The 18585-nt window shown below is 40.9% G+C and overlaps 1 protein-coding gene across 8 annotated transcripts in view; it reads left to right on the top strand.

The window, feature by feature from the left end:
* Positions 1–17893, top strand: part of SYNE3 (spectrin repeat containing nuclear envelope family member 3) — a 78495-nt gene extending 60602 nt beyond the window's left edge. For 6 of the 8 annotated variants that reach the window (XM_074825042.1, XM_074825041.1, XM_074825037.1 and 3 more), the window contains one exon: positions 319–11233. In XM_074825042.1, the coding sequence (XP_074681143.1) occupies positions 319–516 (198 nt within the window). In that variant the 3' untranslated portion in view covers positions 517–11233. Of the gene's footprint in view, positions 1–318; positions 11234–11295; positions 11522–16156 lie in introns of those variants that run through there. The other 2 variants (XM_074825040.1, XM_074825039.1) reach the window with 2 other exon arrangements.
* Positions 17894–18585: the final 692 nt, after the last annotated feature.

Genomic DNA, 18585 nt, shown 5'->3' with positions numbered 1-18585 from the left:
TTTGGTGTGAGCACCACTTTGTAATTGGAAAATGGACTTGGAGGCAGTTGTTGTCTCCTGCTAGAAAGTCAGCAGAGTTTTCCTTCTAGAAGACAACAGTTTGCAGCACTGATTCTTGAAGAGAGTGAAATATTCTCCTAAAAGATATCGTTTAAGCACCGGCTTCAGTCAGCTGCAGTGTACCAAGCACCCAGGCTGGATCCTAGGGCAAGGACAACATGGGTTGTTCTGCCCCTCTACCTGGCAGTTTGATGTATTTGAAATACACCTCTCCAGGTCTTTATTTTTCTGAGTTGCTCTTTGGTTTGTGTCTTTCAGAAGCGCTCTGGAGGTGTGTGCTCATTCCTGCATCGAGTGTGCTGGGCAGCACTACCATTCCAGCTACTCCTCTTGCTCCTCCTGCTCCTGGCCTTCCTCCTGCCCCTGGTAGAGGAGACCCACAGCTGCACGCTGGCCAACAACTTCGCTTCGTCCTTCCACCTGATGCTGAGATACGAGGGCCCACCTCCAACCTAACTTCTTGTCATGGCATGAGGTGACTGTCAGAAATTATGACTCTTTGTTTTTAGCAATTGCAAGTATTGTAGATTTTAGTGCTTCTAACAAGCTGGACAGGTCACATAAATGCAACATAAGATTAGTCCACTTTAATCAGGTATTTGAGCAAAATTAATATTTTTACAATATTTTATTATGATATTTATAATGTGTATATAGAGATTCTGTATGTGTATGTATGTACATATATATAAAAATGCCTATCTGTGGTCAAACTAACATCCACCATCCACTCATCCACTGTTTAAGGATAATCCTGCAATGTTTTTGTTTCTACCATCTTTCAGCAATGATTATTGAATTATTTTTAAAATCAGATTCTTATTGTTTACAACCGAAGTCAGAGCAAATATGAGAAGAACTGGACATGCACCAGAGTGTAAACTGGAGAGCAGGCACAATAGAATCATGTTTGAATACAGTGGTTGACATTCAGTGCAAGGAAAATTGGGACTATTCTGTTTGAAATCTTGAACTGTTTTTACAGTATCTGGATGCAGGGATTGCAGAAGGTAATGGAAATGTTTCTACTGACTTCAGTGGGAGTGGGGGTGGGCCTCCTCTTGTGCTTATTTTTTAACAGATTTCTTTTCCAATTACTGTGTTCTCCAGCCCACCTGAATCAGGAGAGTTAGAATACAGTAGGAAGAGAGCTGGGAAGAAAATAATATATATATTTTTAGCATCTCTATAGCAGGAGAACTTTTAAAATCAGGTCATAATTTTCTGAACAAATTCGTGAGCACTGAACAAAACCTTGTATCAGTGATCTTGTCTGTAAAAAGCAGTGGGGTTTTTTGTTTGTTTGTGGGGTTTTGTGGTTTGGTTTGTTGGGTTTTTTACTTCATAAAGAGGCATTTGGTAATGGATCATAAAGCCTGAACAGTGGGATGCAGCCTGGCTCAGTGTCAGCAAAGCAAAAGTTGGAAGTACTTTAATAATACCACCCTGGAAGCAAGATTCCTTCCTAGGATGTTTTTATATTAATGGTTTGTTAAACTGATGTAAACTGATTGTGTCAAAGACAGTCAAGCATAGATTTCTGTATAGTCTAAACTTTAAGATGATGACAACTTATCATTTATTTACCTAACCTTATGCCTGATTTACCAAATTTTTGAATGTACATTTTAACATTGCCTTTTAATGTAAAAGTAATTCTCACTTTACTGTGATGAAACCATTCTTAGTGGTGTTTTAAGTTATAGGGTCCAGAAAGAAAAGGTAATTTCTAAATTTTTGTGCCATTTCTGAGCACTATCCCTTATTGTTTCCTGTTTTAGTCACAGTAGTAATCATGCAAAAAAAAAATTAACAGAAGAAACAGTTATTTTTCCCATCCTGGCTATGTTGCAGGAGGAACTTGTCTTCTGGGTATCAGTATGGCATATTCACTGTCATTTTCCAAATAAGTTCCAAAATAATATTAAATTTGTTGTTCAGGTAAATTATGTAGTAGCTGAGAGACTGATGGAGGAAGTCATGCTTCTTTAACAAAAGCATGTAAGTTTTGCTGAAGAAGCAAACTTGGGTAGAATAGGGAGTTGTAGCAGCAAGGAGCTCATTATAGGCACAGAATGAGGGAGAACAAGCTGATGTGAAAGAGGACTAGCTAAAGATAGGGAAGAGAGGTGTCCAGCAATTTATAAAGCCTAAGAAAAGGAGTCACAATGAACACAGAGGACAAGAATACACACTCTATAGAAGAAAAATCTGAATCTTTTTGGTTCCTTCTCCCTGCTACAGTACTGGTACTATTGCATATTAAACAGCTTTTCTTCAGTAAGGTTTAAAATGGGGTAAGTAACAGGGACTCTACCAGTGTTCTGAGGACACTCTTCCACTGCCAGGACTCTGTCAGTGTTCCTAATAATGCTTCCAACTATACTGGGTTTGTTAGAGTTGGATAAAAAAGCCAAAATTCTGCTAAAAGTGAAAAGGAGAGTGGAAATTAGAGGAGAGAGAGCAGGGATGGTAAACGTATTCAGGTGGAGTGCAAGGGGAGCATGAAGAGGAGCTGAACTGATGCGGATTAAAACCTGTCAGGAGGTAGCAGAAGAGCTCTAGAGAGCAGGCAGAGGGGGACTGAAAGCAGAAAGGTGAGGAGAGAGGATGTATGCTCAGCGATAAGACATTCATATCTAAATGGGAATCAAAGGAAGGCCTGTGATTTCTTTCATGAAGGAACCAGATGGAGAGGAGCTATAATTTGTCAGAGAAGGGGGCAAATTAATTCCTTCTTCGCAACGGTTCTTTCTAGGGGCAGAGGACATACCTCCTCCTCTCCTCTGATTAGCTGTGCAAGAGCCATGCACTCCCACAATGTTCCTTTAAAAATTGCTGCCAGCCCCGAGGGAAGAAACCCCCATGGCTGCGCAGCAAGGAGCTAATTATCACACACATCTCCATTTCAAATTAAATGCTCCACTAGAAAAGAAGTGAGGGGGAAGAAGGGCAGTAACAAAACCTGCTTTGTGTGGTTGTGGATATGTGTACTTGTGCACACACTTTTCTGTGACATAGCTACATTGCACTTCTCTGGGTTTTGCTGAGCTGTTCCAGGTAAAATGCCAATGAGAAGGTAAAAATAATGAGGAATAATATAGCCGCAAGTGAAAATGAGTAGGGAGATAGACAAATTTTTTCTCTGAAAGCACAAAATCTCACATCAAATTTCTTTCTGCCCAACCTTTCTGATCTGGATGATTTCTATGGGTTCACAAATGCATTTGTCACCACAGAAGTATGCAACTGGAGGAGAAAATTTATACAGAGGACCATAACAGAACAAATGCATCGTCACCTTGATGTTTCAGTGTTGTGGCAGATTTAAAAAAAAAAAAAACAAACTAAATTAGAAACACACTTTTGTTGCTGGGTTTGCATTCAATTTATTCTGTATGTCCCCTGTCTGTAATCTTGGAATTTTTGCTTTAAATCTCAGCAAATCCATTCTCATTAACTCAAGTAATCTAATTATCTCACATAAGTGATGAATCTTTCTACTTCTTTGCAATGGAAACTATCCAAAGCACAGGACTTTGATGTTCATCTCACTTAGAATTATTTAACTCTTCCATAATGTCATTGACCTTACCTGTCCAATGCAGGTGTGAGATTTTTCTAAAAAAGAAAGAAAGAAAAAAATCACAAAAGTCAGCTTGAAATGTAAATTCAAAATTTACTTCCTTTTTTATTCTCTTGTTTTTTTCTGATAAGTTTGTGATACTGATTCCCGGAAGTGTGTGTAAATATTAGTCAAGTCAGTAACTGGAATAATGAAAACAAACTGCCCAGTTCAACTTCCAGGAAACTGAACAAAGCTTATATTCCTCGAAATATAAATGAAATCATATCATTTCCAAATCAGTCCTTAAAATCTTGAGCACTGTTTTTCATGCCTAAATCTTTGCTTACACATGATTTGAGGTTACACCCTCACTTTTGTGCCTATAAAATCCCCAGCTCATACATCTCTGACATCCAAATGTAACTGAGATTTGTTATAGCTCAGCTTCAGATTGGGGCCACTGCCTTAAGACGTCCTTTGCCAAAAAACTAGGATGCACAAAACAGATAAGCGTCCACAACTGAGGGCTCGCACTACTTTAATCCAGATCCAGATCCAACCACTGTCAAAGGGTACTAAAACCATCTAAAATAGATTGAATATGTTTGAGTTTGTAAATTGTTTGTGCAGCTGGCTCAGGCTGTGTAGCCTATACTGCATGCAGATACCCAGCCTGTTCACAGAGCAGAGCTCTTGTGCATCTCTCTTAAGCTCTTTTGCCTGCACTATTGGACACAGTATTTGATTGACCACATTAATGACCCTTCAGTGTTGAAGACAAAATCCTGCACTCCAGTGCCCATGCATTAAAGTAAGAATTCTGCACAGCCCCAAAGGCACACTTCAAACCCAACCTTTGGAGTGAAAGCAAGCCTAATTTATAAATTGTAATTGATTTTGTAGCCAGATGCTTTCAACAGAACTTTCCATGACTACGATACAGTGAGGTAGAAAATTGCTATTCTGCCACATGTCTATTTTCTCTGATTCCAGCTAGCAGTTTAGATTGTATTATTATTTATATATGCCCTCTCCAGAAATCTCTTTATGAAAAACGTGTTCAGTTCTATGCACACACATTAAAGATGTTGTACTGCCCTGTTAGCTCTAGAGCAATCATGATTTCTACCAACTACTAGCTTATTTGCCCTGACTGAGATACTTACTAAACTCAAGCATTTGGGCCTGAAAAGAAAGCTGCTAGCCTAACTAATAAAACCAGCTAATGATCAGTGAATAATTTGAAGAGCTTTTAGAATGGCTTTCTGCTTCTCCTTAATCCTTTTCATTGGAATAGTTGAAGACCTCAGAGAGAAGAAATTTCTCTAAAAAATGGCCGTCACTAGGTAAGCAGATGGTAATCTCTACGCATCAGAAGAAATAGTATGTTCTCTTTACTTCTCTAGGACCTCAGGAGTTTGCTCCATCTTATCTCCTCTTCAGTATTAAATAGGAAATGTTTTACTTTAATGTGTGTGCATACACATCTCATTAGTACTAAAGAGATTTCAAGAGTTAATTGATATACAGGAATTATTTTAACTTGTGTTGACAAGAGAGTACATTGTCATCTTTTCTCCAGAAAAAATAAAACCACAGAGATACCCAGAGCAAACAAAACCTTTTGGAATAATTGAAGATTACAGACTGAAATTAAATTATTCACCCAAGTAAACTGGAGAAATAGTTTTGCCTTTCAAGAAATGATATCTTTGCCAGGCATCATATGTGTGTTTCGGGTCATAGGTTATATACCCAGCTGGCTGTAAGAACTGCTTTTGGAGGCTTTACTATCTGTTGGACAGTATCAGTTGCTAGTCTGCAGCTGAAAACATGTTTGCCCAATGAACTATATCAACTTCTTCCAGAGTCACTGGGGGCTGTCAAGCATATTCTTAGTTGTTCTCAGATCATTGACTTGCTCTGAGCCATTATAAGTTTATTGCATTAATCTATCTGTCAGCAGTTGGCATCTCTCAGAAACCAGTTTATTAAAATACTAAAGATAATATTGTTGGTATAGATATCATGATTCACTCAGAAACCAATCTTATTATTTTTACCATATTTAAATATAATTACCTATTGGTTATACTGAATTATAAACAGATTAGTTAGGTGCTGGGTAACTGTGGCATGTTTTAGGCATGAGGTTTTTTGACTTGTACACATATATTTAAGAACTGTGGGTTCATTTCACAGTCACTTAATGGTAAAACAAAACAAAACAAAGATTCTTAAATGTAGCATTTTCAAAAAAAATATAAAGCAGTATGGAATAATCTATCATACAGATTTTTTAATTATCTCTTGTCTGTCCAATTTAAAATATGAATATGTGTCTACCAGAGATTCATCAGTAGATCTGGAAAGAAAAGGAATATATATGAGGAATATACCAATTCAAGCAGTAGCCTGAATGGCACCTCTGTTACCTAATCTACTTCAGCAGTTGCCAGATTTTAGCTCATTGTACCTGTGAGCTAACCACCCTCCTCCTAGTAAAGTGTGGGTAAGATGAAACTGCTCTGGTTAAGGTACAACATCCCCGTGGAAGCAGCAGGAGACAGTAGGTCCTCAAAAGGCAGCCTGATAATCTCAATGCAAGAGATGAACATGTAGGTTTGGCATAATGAGAGCAACCCAGGACTAATGACACGGGAACAAGGGTTTGCCATCTTGCTCTGCCAGACAAAATTCTGACAGTGGCCGTCAACACGGTCCAGTTTCACATCCCTGACTGTGGAAGGAGGTTCCCCTCAGGGTGATTCATTCTAAATGAGATTTGAGCCTTGGGAGTGTTTTTTTCTTTTCATTAAATACAGGATAAACTGCTAAATCAAACCCCTCAGTGACAGATTAATGGTAGGTGGTAGACACTGATGCTCCAGGAAAAGATGCAGGAAATGCTCTTGTAGATAGAAAGATAGTTATGAAGGTCTCTGTTCAGTCCTTAAGAATTAGAGATTCATTACAGAACTGAAGTAGGAGGTTTTCTGTTCCTTTGCAAGTAAATGCCAGGTGTTGACTTCAATCTTCTGGATTTTGGGGTCGAGCCTGTTCAGTGCCTTACTGAATGCTAGTGGCTTTCTGGCTTCAGAGCTGTTTACAGCAGTGAGTTCCACATCCTTCCTACGAGTTGTGTGAAAAAGGTATTCCCCAGAATTGGTTTCGAATCAGAAACCTTTTGTGTAGGGAGTGGAGGTTGTTTGATTTTCCTTCTTTGAACCCTGTGTGTTGAATCCAAGGAGGCAGAAGGACCAGCACTACCCTCTCCAGACCATGCTTTGTCTTTCCTTCTTTTATCAGAGCAGAGGAGATTTGGCTTTGTCTCCTTCCTAAAGTAAATGATCCCAGTCTTTTCTGCTTCTTTTGATGTTGCAGTTCTTCCACACCCTTGATCATTCCTGTCACCTTTCTCTTAACTGTTTCCAGTGCCACTTCTTCCTTCATACGTAGAGCAAAGAATCTGATCCTGTTTCAATAAACAGAAATTCAGTAACTTTCTCCCTTGTTGCAGTTCCTCCTGCAGATGCTCTGCCTGTTTCTGTTGTCCCTTGTGTTAAAACAGCCTTCATCGCTATCGGAGGGGACTCTGGTCATTGCCAGCCATCTCTCCCAAGTCTCCTGACCAAGTCCTACCCTCATCTGCCTTCCGTGTTAGCTCAGAGACTGCCCTTAATATTCACACCTGCAGATGGGAGTACGAGGGTGTCATTTGACAATTATTAATAATTAAAGTCTTGCCATTAGCATTGTTCATAGCCTGCCCAGACCCTTTTCTCTCTAAGCAGGTTTTGATGTGTAATCCATGCAGAAAATTGCCCCTTAATCAGCACGGAAGGCTGGTGTTTTAGTTTCAGCTCTATTACCCTCACGTTGTCACTGCCTGTGTAAGCGCTCCCATGTGCTACTGGGCCCGGGGCTGGATGCTCCTGGGTGTGTGCCCTTGAGTTGCCAGGAGTGTTTGAATGTTGCTGTTATACACCCTAATAAGCCAGGACCCTTTTTTTGAGCTGGAAAAAAAAAGAAAAAATGGTTGCTTTTAACAAACTGATTTCACAACTCATTTATCAAGCCCTATAGCAAGCCATTTATTTTAGGTCCTTTTTGCTCCATCAAAAGCTGTATGTTAAAAGCGAGAGGTGAATTTTGAGAGGCTGGGAACTGAAGGCAGGCTCCAGTGCCACCCACCATCACCAGCACTTTGCTGGGAGGCCTCCAGCTAGAATTCAGGGGTAGGAGCTGTTATTTTTCCTGAAGTGACTCCCGCCTTCAAAATCAAATTATTTCTTTTGTCAAGTCCAATAAGCATTGAACACCACAGACTTGGTTTCACTACAGATATGAATGAACACCTCTGTATGGTTCTTTCCATTGCCATGAAGTATATATCTTTGTATATATATATATGTAATGGGGAGTTCAATTATTGTTCTACTTAAAGAAAGGTGACATTCTACTTCAATGTAACTTTCAAGTGCAGCTTTTAGGAGAAACTGTGTCTTAAAGGGAAGCTAGAAGATTTAGAGGTATGTGTTTTAATAAGTTTTAATGAATTTTAATAAGATTTGAGTTAAGGCTTCAGTCTCTAAGGCAAAAAGCACACAAGATGATTTTCCCATCACCTTCCCAGATCAGACCCTGTAAGAGTTTAACCTGGGAGTCACAGCTTGAGCACTGGCTATTCCTGAAGGTATTTGGATGCTGCATGTACTAACTGTGTGTCTGTCCTCCTTTTTGTACATGTGATTGACTGGAAGGCAGAAGACACACCTTTGTCTTGCTCCAAGACCCTGACGGTCATTTTTGTCTTGGCGGATGTATTCCTTTTGAACAGTGTCACTCTTTCCATTTTTTTTTTCCTTTTAACTTGTGCTAATTGAGTTTATTGGGTGATTCCAGGAAGGCACCACCCCACCTGCCCAGCCTCAGAGCTTCCATTCCAGCAAAATACCTTCTCCTCATTTGTTTACTTGGGTGTACTGGACCACTGTGAAGCAATTACACAAGCAATAATGCACGTATTGCATTTTTTCTGTCATTGCCTTTTGTAAGATGTAACACTCCATTGACACTGAAAAGTGGTAGGAGACCCAGAAGCTACATTGTTGTTTACTAGCAATATAACCCATGTACAGTGCTTCTACAGGGGACCTGTCCTCACTCATCAAAGCAACTGGCTGACTCAGGCCCAATTTAATTCACAAGGCTGGATTATAAACAATCTTGAATCCTTTCACCAACACTCCATCAATCTTGCTTCCATCACTCTTTGTGCTTTTGTTTAGTTTCAAACTAGAAGAAACTTTAAAGAAATGTGCTAAGACTCCCATATAGAGTGAGTAAATATCCCATATATTTCACAAAAATTACAACAAAATGAAGGGATTTACTTGCACATTGAATAGAATTATTAAGAAGTTCTAACTGATGTATTATAAAGTTATTAAAAACAGCCTGGGGTGAAGTTTTTGCAATCAAACCATTCTCTGCTTTTAATTTAAAATCAGCAAATGTTGAGGTACATTTTGCCACCTTCTTTTAGACATGCCCTCAAACTAAAATGTGAATCCTCCTGAATGGGAGGTTTATTGATGCAGATCTAAATGTCACCAGTATGTTCCGTGTTAGACCACCTGCCTCTGGGCAGAGAGGAAACCTAAGGCTGTTCACAAGAGAAACTCGTATTGTGAATGGTTTTAAAATTCTTCAGAACTTCTATCCACTTCCAAACGTCTGTAATGGAGAGGATCAGAAACCTTCTCATGAACCCTTTGCATTTTGCATGTTGAAATCCTGGCTTGAATTCAGGTCTCCACCTCAGCTTCTTGTAAATGTTAATATTCAAGTAGAACAGAAATGTTAGATGCAATTACAGCATGAACATCTCTTCTTGTTTATGTATAGTAGCTGATAGCAGAGTCTGTAATAATAATCTGTGTTTATACATGTGCTGTTCAATGTAACAGTTGGGTACAAAATACCTTTCAACTGTCACAAGAAAATAACTGGATTGATGTCACTTTTTGCTTGTATGAATATAATTATTTGCCTTGCAGGGACCAGTTCCACTTTTGTCATGTTATTTATAATTTTTAAATACATTTGTGATAAATTAGGCTCATTTCTAAGGTAAACAATATTGGAGCCAAGCAGCTGTCTCTGTACATGTGCATGTTATCACAGCTGATATCAAGTCCAAGTCAGACTCCTTGTCTTGCTTGGACTTTTCCTTAACCTTTCTGGCTTATTCAGGGAAATGCGGACCAGTCTATTTTCTTATTAAAGATACGGCTTTTTGAAAAGCTGAACTTATTTTTTAAATCCTTTCTTGTTACAATTATTGATTCAGAAAGACTGTAACAATCATATTTTTCTAAACTGCCAGTTGCTTGTGTTGGGAAATGATATATTCATATATATTTTATTCTACAGATTTCCATGTAGTTTTGAAACTCTGTTTTCATATATATGCTCCTATTTCCTAGAATTATCTCAAAAAGCTGTAAGCTTCTGTATACTGACTCTATGAAATTGTGTAAAAATGCAGCTGCATAAAAAGACTGACTTTATTTTTTATTTAAATTGTTAGAGCTAAGTCATCCTTAACGTTATGCCACGCAAGATGTATGGAAAGAAATCAAGTCATTGTTTTGAAAGGCTGGACAGTGTTATGTGACACTTCCTAAAAAGTCTTGACTGAGTCAGGAGAATTCACCCTAGAAATGGTGCCATTTCGGGGACTGATTCTATAGATTATACTCACTGTGTAGGACCTTATTTCCCAAGTGCTCCTATGAAATTTCACAGGAAATATTAAAAATAAGAGGCTATGATTTGTGAATAGTAGTGATAGAATAAGACCCTTTTCTAATGAAGAATGGGGGCTTTTAACTAGCTAAGAGGCTATATTTTGAGTATATCAGGACAACTTTTTGTGTTCTTTTCTGCGCTGTGGACCCCTCCTGTGTATTCTGGATTTATTTCATAGCTGAAATGCCAGATTAACTCAATTGAAGCCCCATGCACAATGAACATGATAGAAAGCTGCAGTGAAATATTTCAGAAAATGGCCTGATTTCATTCTTCAGAACAATAGTTAAAGTAACTGACAGCCTAAGCTTCTGTCCACCTGTGAAACAGAGGCCCTTGCTTTGTACCTTGGCTGTGGTGTAACGTGGAAGGATTTCTGCTCTCTGCCTGGAAAATACTGTCTATTCCTCAACCTTGTCAGAAGCATAATATTTTCTCAAGTAAAAACAAAAAATCTCATTCTGCAAGACACATCGAGGAGTTAAGGGGCAGCTGGAAACTTCTGCGATCAGGCCACATTATTCCAGAAGTTTATCCCTCGATGACAAATAAAAAACGATGCAGCTTTGCTGTTTGCAAGTAGGATAAAGAGACTGGAAATGTGTCACCCCAAGCCCTAGCCTCGTGACTGTTTTGTGATGCTCCACTGTTACCAATGAACTATGTTGAATCAGATTATAAAATCAGAGTATTTTATTGCATGTGGGGTTTTTTTTGTAATGAAAATATAGTTGTATTTGATGTTGCAGTTATAATGCAGTAAATAAATACATGCGTATTTCTTTTTAAGGACTGTTAAATTATTCTGGGGGTGGTTTTGCATTTTTGCTATGCTTTTTTCTTACCATCAGAGTATTTGGGCTGACCTAGAAACACCAAGAACAAATGAAGCAAGGATAAAATTTGCTGCTGCCTGCCTCTTTGCTCATGTACTACTGGAAGAAGGTTGTGCTGCATGTACCTATTTCACTTCAGCCCTGTAAGATTCAATAGAAAATGTCAGCTTTTCTGTAACACTGGGGAGTTGTTTGAATAGAATTCTACTGGACCCAAAGAAAATGTGTATTTGTTAAATCATATTATGATTCAGTATGATTTCTTACAACATTGGCCTCTGACACTCTCTCTGTGGGGTTCCCTTCAATTCCAAACCTGCTAAGACAAAGGGGAATTTTTTTAGGACCTCAGATTTGAAGTTAACGCCAATCACATGTAGGGAGTGAGCAGTGTATTGCTTTAACTGCTGCTGATTTCTCTGAAGGGTAATCACTGTATGTGTGGATTCACAACTCTCATTAGTGTCCAGGTAATTGCTGGTTTCTTTCCTGAATCTTTATGAGATAGAGTCTGCCAGGATCTCTGACATCAAAGGGCTCCACAGGCAGTTACTTTTGGAGGAGTGGAAAACTAGTATGATTTTTTTGTGAACCTGTGGGCTAAGTTCCCTGTTGCTTTTATGAACACACTGAGCTTTATCCAGGTCTTTGACTTCTCTCAGATATTTGGACCATGTGGTCCTGTGCCTTCCTATGAGCTGTCTCCTGCTAAGTCCCCAAAAGTACAAATGCAACCACTTCTGCTGATCATAGCTGGGTCAAGATCAAAGCAGCAGCTCGAATCTCTCCAGGAAGAGAATGGGGTAAAACAAGTCCAGGGCTCTAGGAACAGCAGACTTATCATGGTGGGACAGTTACATTCTCCTAAGGGCTACAATCAGTGCACAAAAGAAATTTCTGTTCTTACTTTGGGGTTTTTTGTCATTTGCAATGCATTTTTTCATCTTGCAGTTTATTTTTTGTGGAGCCAGAAAGTAGGCTTCTTCGTGTATATCAGGCCTGTTCTTCTGGAACTAGCAAAGAAACTTGGGACTTGATTTTGTCCCAGACATTGTACATAGACCAGGAAAGTCTGTCATCCACCAAGGAGGAGAGAAAAGTGCCTAAGAATGGATAAAACAGCTCATGCTTGTACGGTGAATGAATATTTTGTTGACCAGGTTCAGGCTGCAAACAACTCTACAGCTGATCGGTGGTTGTTGAGACAGTCAACAAGAATTATTATAAACACTTTTAGAGGACAATGAAATACTCCAGGCAGTTACAAATCTCTTAAGTCATATATTACTGGAGAAACACCTGTTTTAGATAGCAACCCTGCTGCTAGAGGATGGAAGTATCTGTTTAGGTTGTAGCAGCAAAAGGTGGCAAGTTCAATAAGTAGAAATAATAGGGTAAGACCCTCAAGTGGAGTAAATCAGGGTAGCTTCATTGAAGCTGTTGGAACTAAGTCAATTTACAGCAGTAAGAATCTGGCTTGTAGTCAACAGGGATTTTATGGAATGCTTAAAACCTCTCAATTTGGAGAGTTCTCCTCCGCCTTACGCCTGTGCACTAAATCGTATCCGCACAAAAGTCCTTGCCGGTATAATGAGGTCATTTCGGATGTGAGTGTTCATTATATGCTTAGGTAAATTAAGGGGAAAAAAAAATACATCATTAGCAAAGTCTTAAATAAAGAACGGAGCAAGGTTAGCGAGTGAGAACCATTTAAATAAAATCAATCTCAGTCCTGGAGAGTTAATGGGGAGTGGCTTTCTATGGAAAAAGGCTGATGGTGTGTTGATGCTGCACATAGAATCTGAGCGCTACGGCCATGAGAGATTAAAAGCAGGGACTGAGGTTTTTTCTGGGTTAGTATTTCAAGCTTTTAAAATTTCGTTCTTTAACATGCTATGAATGCAGCCTCGGTTTCCAACTGCAGAAAACGCTCTGATAAACACATATTGCTGGAGCAAATGAAACTGAAGGCTCATCCGGTTTTACCATAGCACTCGGGTATTAAGAGGGATTGTAATATAATCCTCTTCAATGAATAACCCTAACAGATGTTATCAGGGTTGCTCTGTACGAGCTGTGGACCTCTTGCTAGAACTCCCTCTGTGGAAGTCCAGTTCATAAATTGTCCTAATGGGCTGCCTGCCTTGTCCCGCTGCTGCAGCAGCATGAAAGGGAGGTGGTTAGCAGCAGCCTTGAAAGCCAGCATTATTCCCATCTGGTTTGCATTACAATACTGCTAAATATTTCATGCTTTTTGTTTTACAAACAAATAAGAGCAGAACTAATCTTTTTGTTTAATGTTTCTTGATTGACATTTCAGTGAGGAAAAAAAGTTTTGGGTTTGTTTTGATTTTTTTTTTCTTTACTTCAGATCTTAACATGGCTCTGCAAAAGCTTTTAATGGAAGATAGAGCAGATTGCCGTCAACTTTTCTGGTGGGCTTTATATGTCACCATTGATAGAGGAAAAGATACGGGGCAAATCCAGATGATGAATGTGCTGCTCAATCAGCTGGGATTTCTTTGCTTGCAAGGAGATAACTCGATGAAGTGCAAACAGAGACGGGGAGCAGACGTTGACTGCTTGTCAGCTATATGCAGAACTATCTCTGGCTGGGGCTGCTGGAAAACACAGCAGCTATTAGTACCCCTTTGCCCTTTCACAGCGCCCTGTCAGAGGGTCCCCAAGCACTGCAGCAAGAGCCATCCATTAAACTGAAGAGCAGCCAGCCTGTTTAATCACTGCTGCTTTACAGGGAGGGGAACGGCAGCCCTGGGAGCATCCAGCTGGCATTTTTAACCTCCTGGTTCCCTAAATTCCTGCTGAGGTGGATAAGCGAAGGCATTCCCGCCCGGCACTCAGCATCTCCAGCAGCGGGTGCTGCCTCAGCCCCAGTGTAAGGCAGGTGACCCACCTCCACGCTGGGACTGCCATCCATGGGGCAGAGGTCACAGGGGGGTCAGGACCCCCCTTGGGATGCGCAGCCTCTCCTGAGGCGCCCACCTGTGGAAATGCCGGCAAAAGGTTTTGGGCGGTTTCCTTCCAACCCAAAGCAAGTGCTGGCACAGAGCAGGGCCCCTCAGCTGATACTGCTCTGCTCCAGCGGCCACATCAGCTGGTTTATGTGGTGTTTGAACAAGTATCTTCATTAGGGCACCCGCTGGGCTGCGTTAGCTGTGAGGCCTAATCACAAGGTGGGATGAAAGGTATGAAATGTCACTCAGAAAGGGCTAAATATTGAGAAAAGATACATATTCACTCAGCCTGTTGCAGCTTGGCCCTGCAACAGGGTGACAGTGTGTCAGTGTGGATAGTTAAATCATCATACTACATTTGACCATGTAATAATTTTTTTATATCATTGCACAAACAGAAACGAGTTTGTCCAATTCAGTCGAGATGAATCTGCAGTTACTGCAGGATGAATTTTCCCCCGTTGGCTGATGCATCAACCATCCCATCCCTTCCTCTCGTAACCGCTGGCCTGAATTCAGAGGCAGAAGTGAGTCTCAGGGACTGACCCTAAGCTTGCCTGCAAATAGGCTTGATGATTTATGCTGAACAAGACACCCAAGCAGTAAAATTATATACTGCTTTCTACAGTATGTTTCTGATTTTTCTAGCATTTTCCACCCAAGGATCTCAAGGCCCACTACAAGGTTTAACTAATTCTCAACAGTCATCTGTGAATTAAGTTATTTTTGCTAATTACAGTTGAAATGCTATTGGCGGAGCAGAAGATTGCCGTTCTTGAGTATCTCTCCACAACAGCACACAATAGTTCCACTCAGGATTGTAAAAATAAATGGTAACTGCCGCAGTTCCTTGCATTCAATCATTTTCATTGTGGATTTTGACGTTCCACTTAAAAAATTTCAAATCCAGGAATAGTAAATGCCGAGTCATAAAAGCTTAGGAAATGGGTCGAATCCAGAGTGCAAGGCACCATTACAGTGTCTGATCTGCTGTCTCTGATAATACCCTCACAAGACAAAGGTCTCTTTTTTTTTCCATTCCCGAACAAATGAATTGCAGCATGTATGAAATCTCCAGAGGCCATCTGTGACTGTAATTCATTTACCCACCGTATTATGGAACAGATTTTCCAGTGAGTTCAAAACTCGGGAAAGGGGGGAAGGGAATAGTATGATGAGAAGGATCTGTGATCTATATCTAAAAATAAAAATATTATTCAATTGTCATATTTGATGGATAAAGTGTCTGACGCACCAGGCGAAGCCATAGCAACTAGATAAATATGTTTAAAACATTTAATTTTGATACATTAAGAATGAGTTGGAGCAGGGGCTTATCGACACTGAAATTAAGCAGACATTTCTAAGTTCCTAAAAGCCTCTGATTTTGTTTAGTTTGGAAGAAATTTTGCTGTAGATAACTTGGAAGTGTAAGGGGAAGTTGGACTTGGTACACAAAGGAGCAGCTCTGACAGGTCAGGACTAGCAATTACCTTTCTTCTTCATCTGTTACTTTCCCAGTGCCAGCAGCCCCTACCTGATTTGTGTTAAACCACACGAGGCCCCTCAGCAAACCTACAGACCCTTGGCTTCTGCTTTTAAATTGAAATTAGTACATTCATTTATGACCTTAGCTGCTACAAAAATATTTTTATATATAGGGCGCTCTCAATATTTCTGTAGTGCTGTTTTAACATTCAGTAATTGTAATTAGTAACACATCCTCATGAACAGCCAATTGGTTATGTGGCTGTAAGCATCAGATTTCCTTCCCTGAGTAATTCCAAGGATGTCCCTGAAGTTGTAACAGGAATTAATTCAGTCCACAGTGGCTGGCAGGGTTAGTGTTTACACTGTGTGTCATGTTGGTACCCACTGAAGAGTTTTATGTTCTCCACCAGGTCCTGTGTTTCTTCATATAGTGATACCATGCAGAAGAGGGAAACTGCAAACTTCTAAAAACTGTTTTCTGTAGACATCTGACCAAGAGTTATGGCTGAAGGAGGAAAATGTTCACTTCCACACAGTAATTATGAGACTGTATCTAAGCAGAGAGGGGTGGAAAGGAAGGCAAGAGAAGGAGTGACACCCAGGAGGAGCAATTTAACTTGCCGTCAGGCTGAAATCAATGAAGGGTGCTGCGCCGAGCCTTTCACCCACAGGCCCTGGCACTTGTAAGCACCAGCATCAACTTTTTCCTCCTAATGCATCAGGGCCTGAAATATCTTTCTTCTGAGCCACTGCAGAAGTGAAGAAGACACATGCAGCCATTTTCTTTTCCCTCCTCTTCAATGGATTGCAAACGCACTAATCTCACCTAACTCACAGGGGTGCTGTGGGGCACAGACTGAGAAGGGATTTGGGAACAGCAGGCACAGCTGAGCGTTAGCAGCCCGGCTTCCAGACTCTGGAGAAGGATTCGCAGCTCTTCAGTTGTGCAAAGCAAGCCAAGTGTGCTTTCTTGGGGGACTGAATGTAGTCTAATACTGCTAATACTTCTACATTACTGCTTTCAACATGACCATCATAGCCCATTAAAGATGAAGTAGCTGCAGATTGTATTTCTTTTTTGCTCGTGTCTTCACATCTATAGCAGATAAAATACTTCATAGAGTGCCCATAATTCTCAGTGTAGCTTTTTGACTGGAGTGATACAATACTGGCCAAACATTCAATGACAGGACATGGTTTACAGCAGGAAAACTGCATCTTTTTAACAACAGTATTTATTTTTCCAGTGAAGAACTAAGACATATTGACAGAAATATGCTTTTACTGGTACAACTAAATCTATGCAACAGGCTTTTTTTTACATGCCTATATATATATATATACACCATGATACTCATGATCAGCAACATTTGTAGTGTTGGGCTTGTCTTAGTGAATGCAGACACTAGGCAAGAGGTCGGTAAGTAAAAGTGGCTCCTCTTCATCTCAGCTCTGCTCCTTACTCTTCAAAAAACTGAGGAAGATGATGAGAAACATGATCGCTTTGGGTTTATTGCTTAATTTACACAGGATGGCAATTTGGTCCCAGAAAACTAAAATCAAATTCAAAGAAAAAAATCATTCAAAACCCAAACTCTCCAAGGCAAAACTGAGGAAATAGAAATAAAGGAAAGATGCGGCAGCAAGGTTTAAAAAAAAAAAATAGCACTTACCTATGGAAGATAAAAAAAAGTAAATGACAAATGAAGTGACAACTTTCTAACAAAGGGAAGAGGAAAGTGGGGTGAGCTGCAGATGGAAAGGCTGTGCCGGAGGGAAGAGGAGGCACCCGGCAGAGAGCGAGCGGGAGCGGGAGTGGGCAGGGAGGAGGGGGCTACACGCAATGCAGAGCGCAGGGCTGGCCCAGCGGGAGGGTGACACAGAGGTAACGGCTTAATGCCACAACGGGCCTTTTGCAGAGGCACCCGACGGGGCTGAGATCTCTGTTCTGCCTCCGGCTCCTCTGCAGGGGATGGGGCATCCCCCTGCGCCAGCAGCACTCCTCCCCGGCTAGCTGCCAGAAGAGAGCTGGAGAGCCAAACACAGCAAGACAGCGACAATGTGGAAGAAGATCAGTTTGGAATTTCTTACCACAAGCAATGTGACTCCTGATTGGAAATGTTATTAAAAAGTATCTCTAGACATGATTTTTAGCAGAAGGTATTTTGCTTTTCTGCTCAGCTCTGAGGAAACAGGCTGCAGTGCAGGCAGCAGATCCCCAGCATGGCTGTGCCCCTCCAGGCTGACAGCTGTGCCCAGGCTAGGGCCTGACTGCCTGGAACGCTGTCCTGCTGTCTCCTCTCCCCTTGGGAAACCCAGCGCTGCTTCAGGGCACACCTCAGGGTATGTCAGGCAGGCTGGCAGGGAACCAACGAGGCTGGTCACCATCAGACATTTGGCAGAATTAACCCATACCCACAGAATCCTTATAACCAGCAGTTTTCTAATGGCTCCATTTTCCCTCCAAAACCATCTTTGGCAGTGTTGTACTGCAAGGCTGAGGCCAACAGAAATCGGCTTCTGACCATGCCTGCTGCCAGACGGCACCCACACGATGTGTCTTTGCCTCCTGGGCTGTCTCCAGCCTCCTTGGATAGTCCCAGCCCTTCCTTCAGCCCCTGCCATGGGGTGCTGGTGAGGGGCAGCGCAGCTGCGTGCCAGCAGCACAGTTCCTCTGCAGAGGGCACCTGGCAAAACTTGGGAAAACCTAGAGGGAAAGGGTTTTTTGAGAGTAAGGTTAAATTTCTGCATGAATGCAATCTACCTCTGCTAGTGCCTGCCTGCCATGCTGGAAGGGCAGCCGGTGAGTCTGGCTATCTCCTTTGCTTCAGAGCAGTCC

Source organism: Strix aluco, chromosome 4, assembly GCF_031877795.1.
Source record: "Strix aluco isolate bStrAlu1 chromosome 4, bStrAlu1.hap1, whole genome shotgun sequence".
In the NCBI taxonomy this organism is placed as follows: Eukaryota; Metazoa; Chordata; class Aves; order Strigiformes; family Strigidae; genus Strix; species Strix aluco.
Note: the sequence above shows the minus strand (reverse complement) of the source record. Positions and strands in the feature narration are given on the sequence as shown.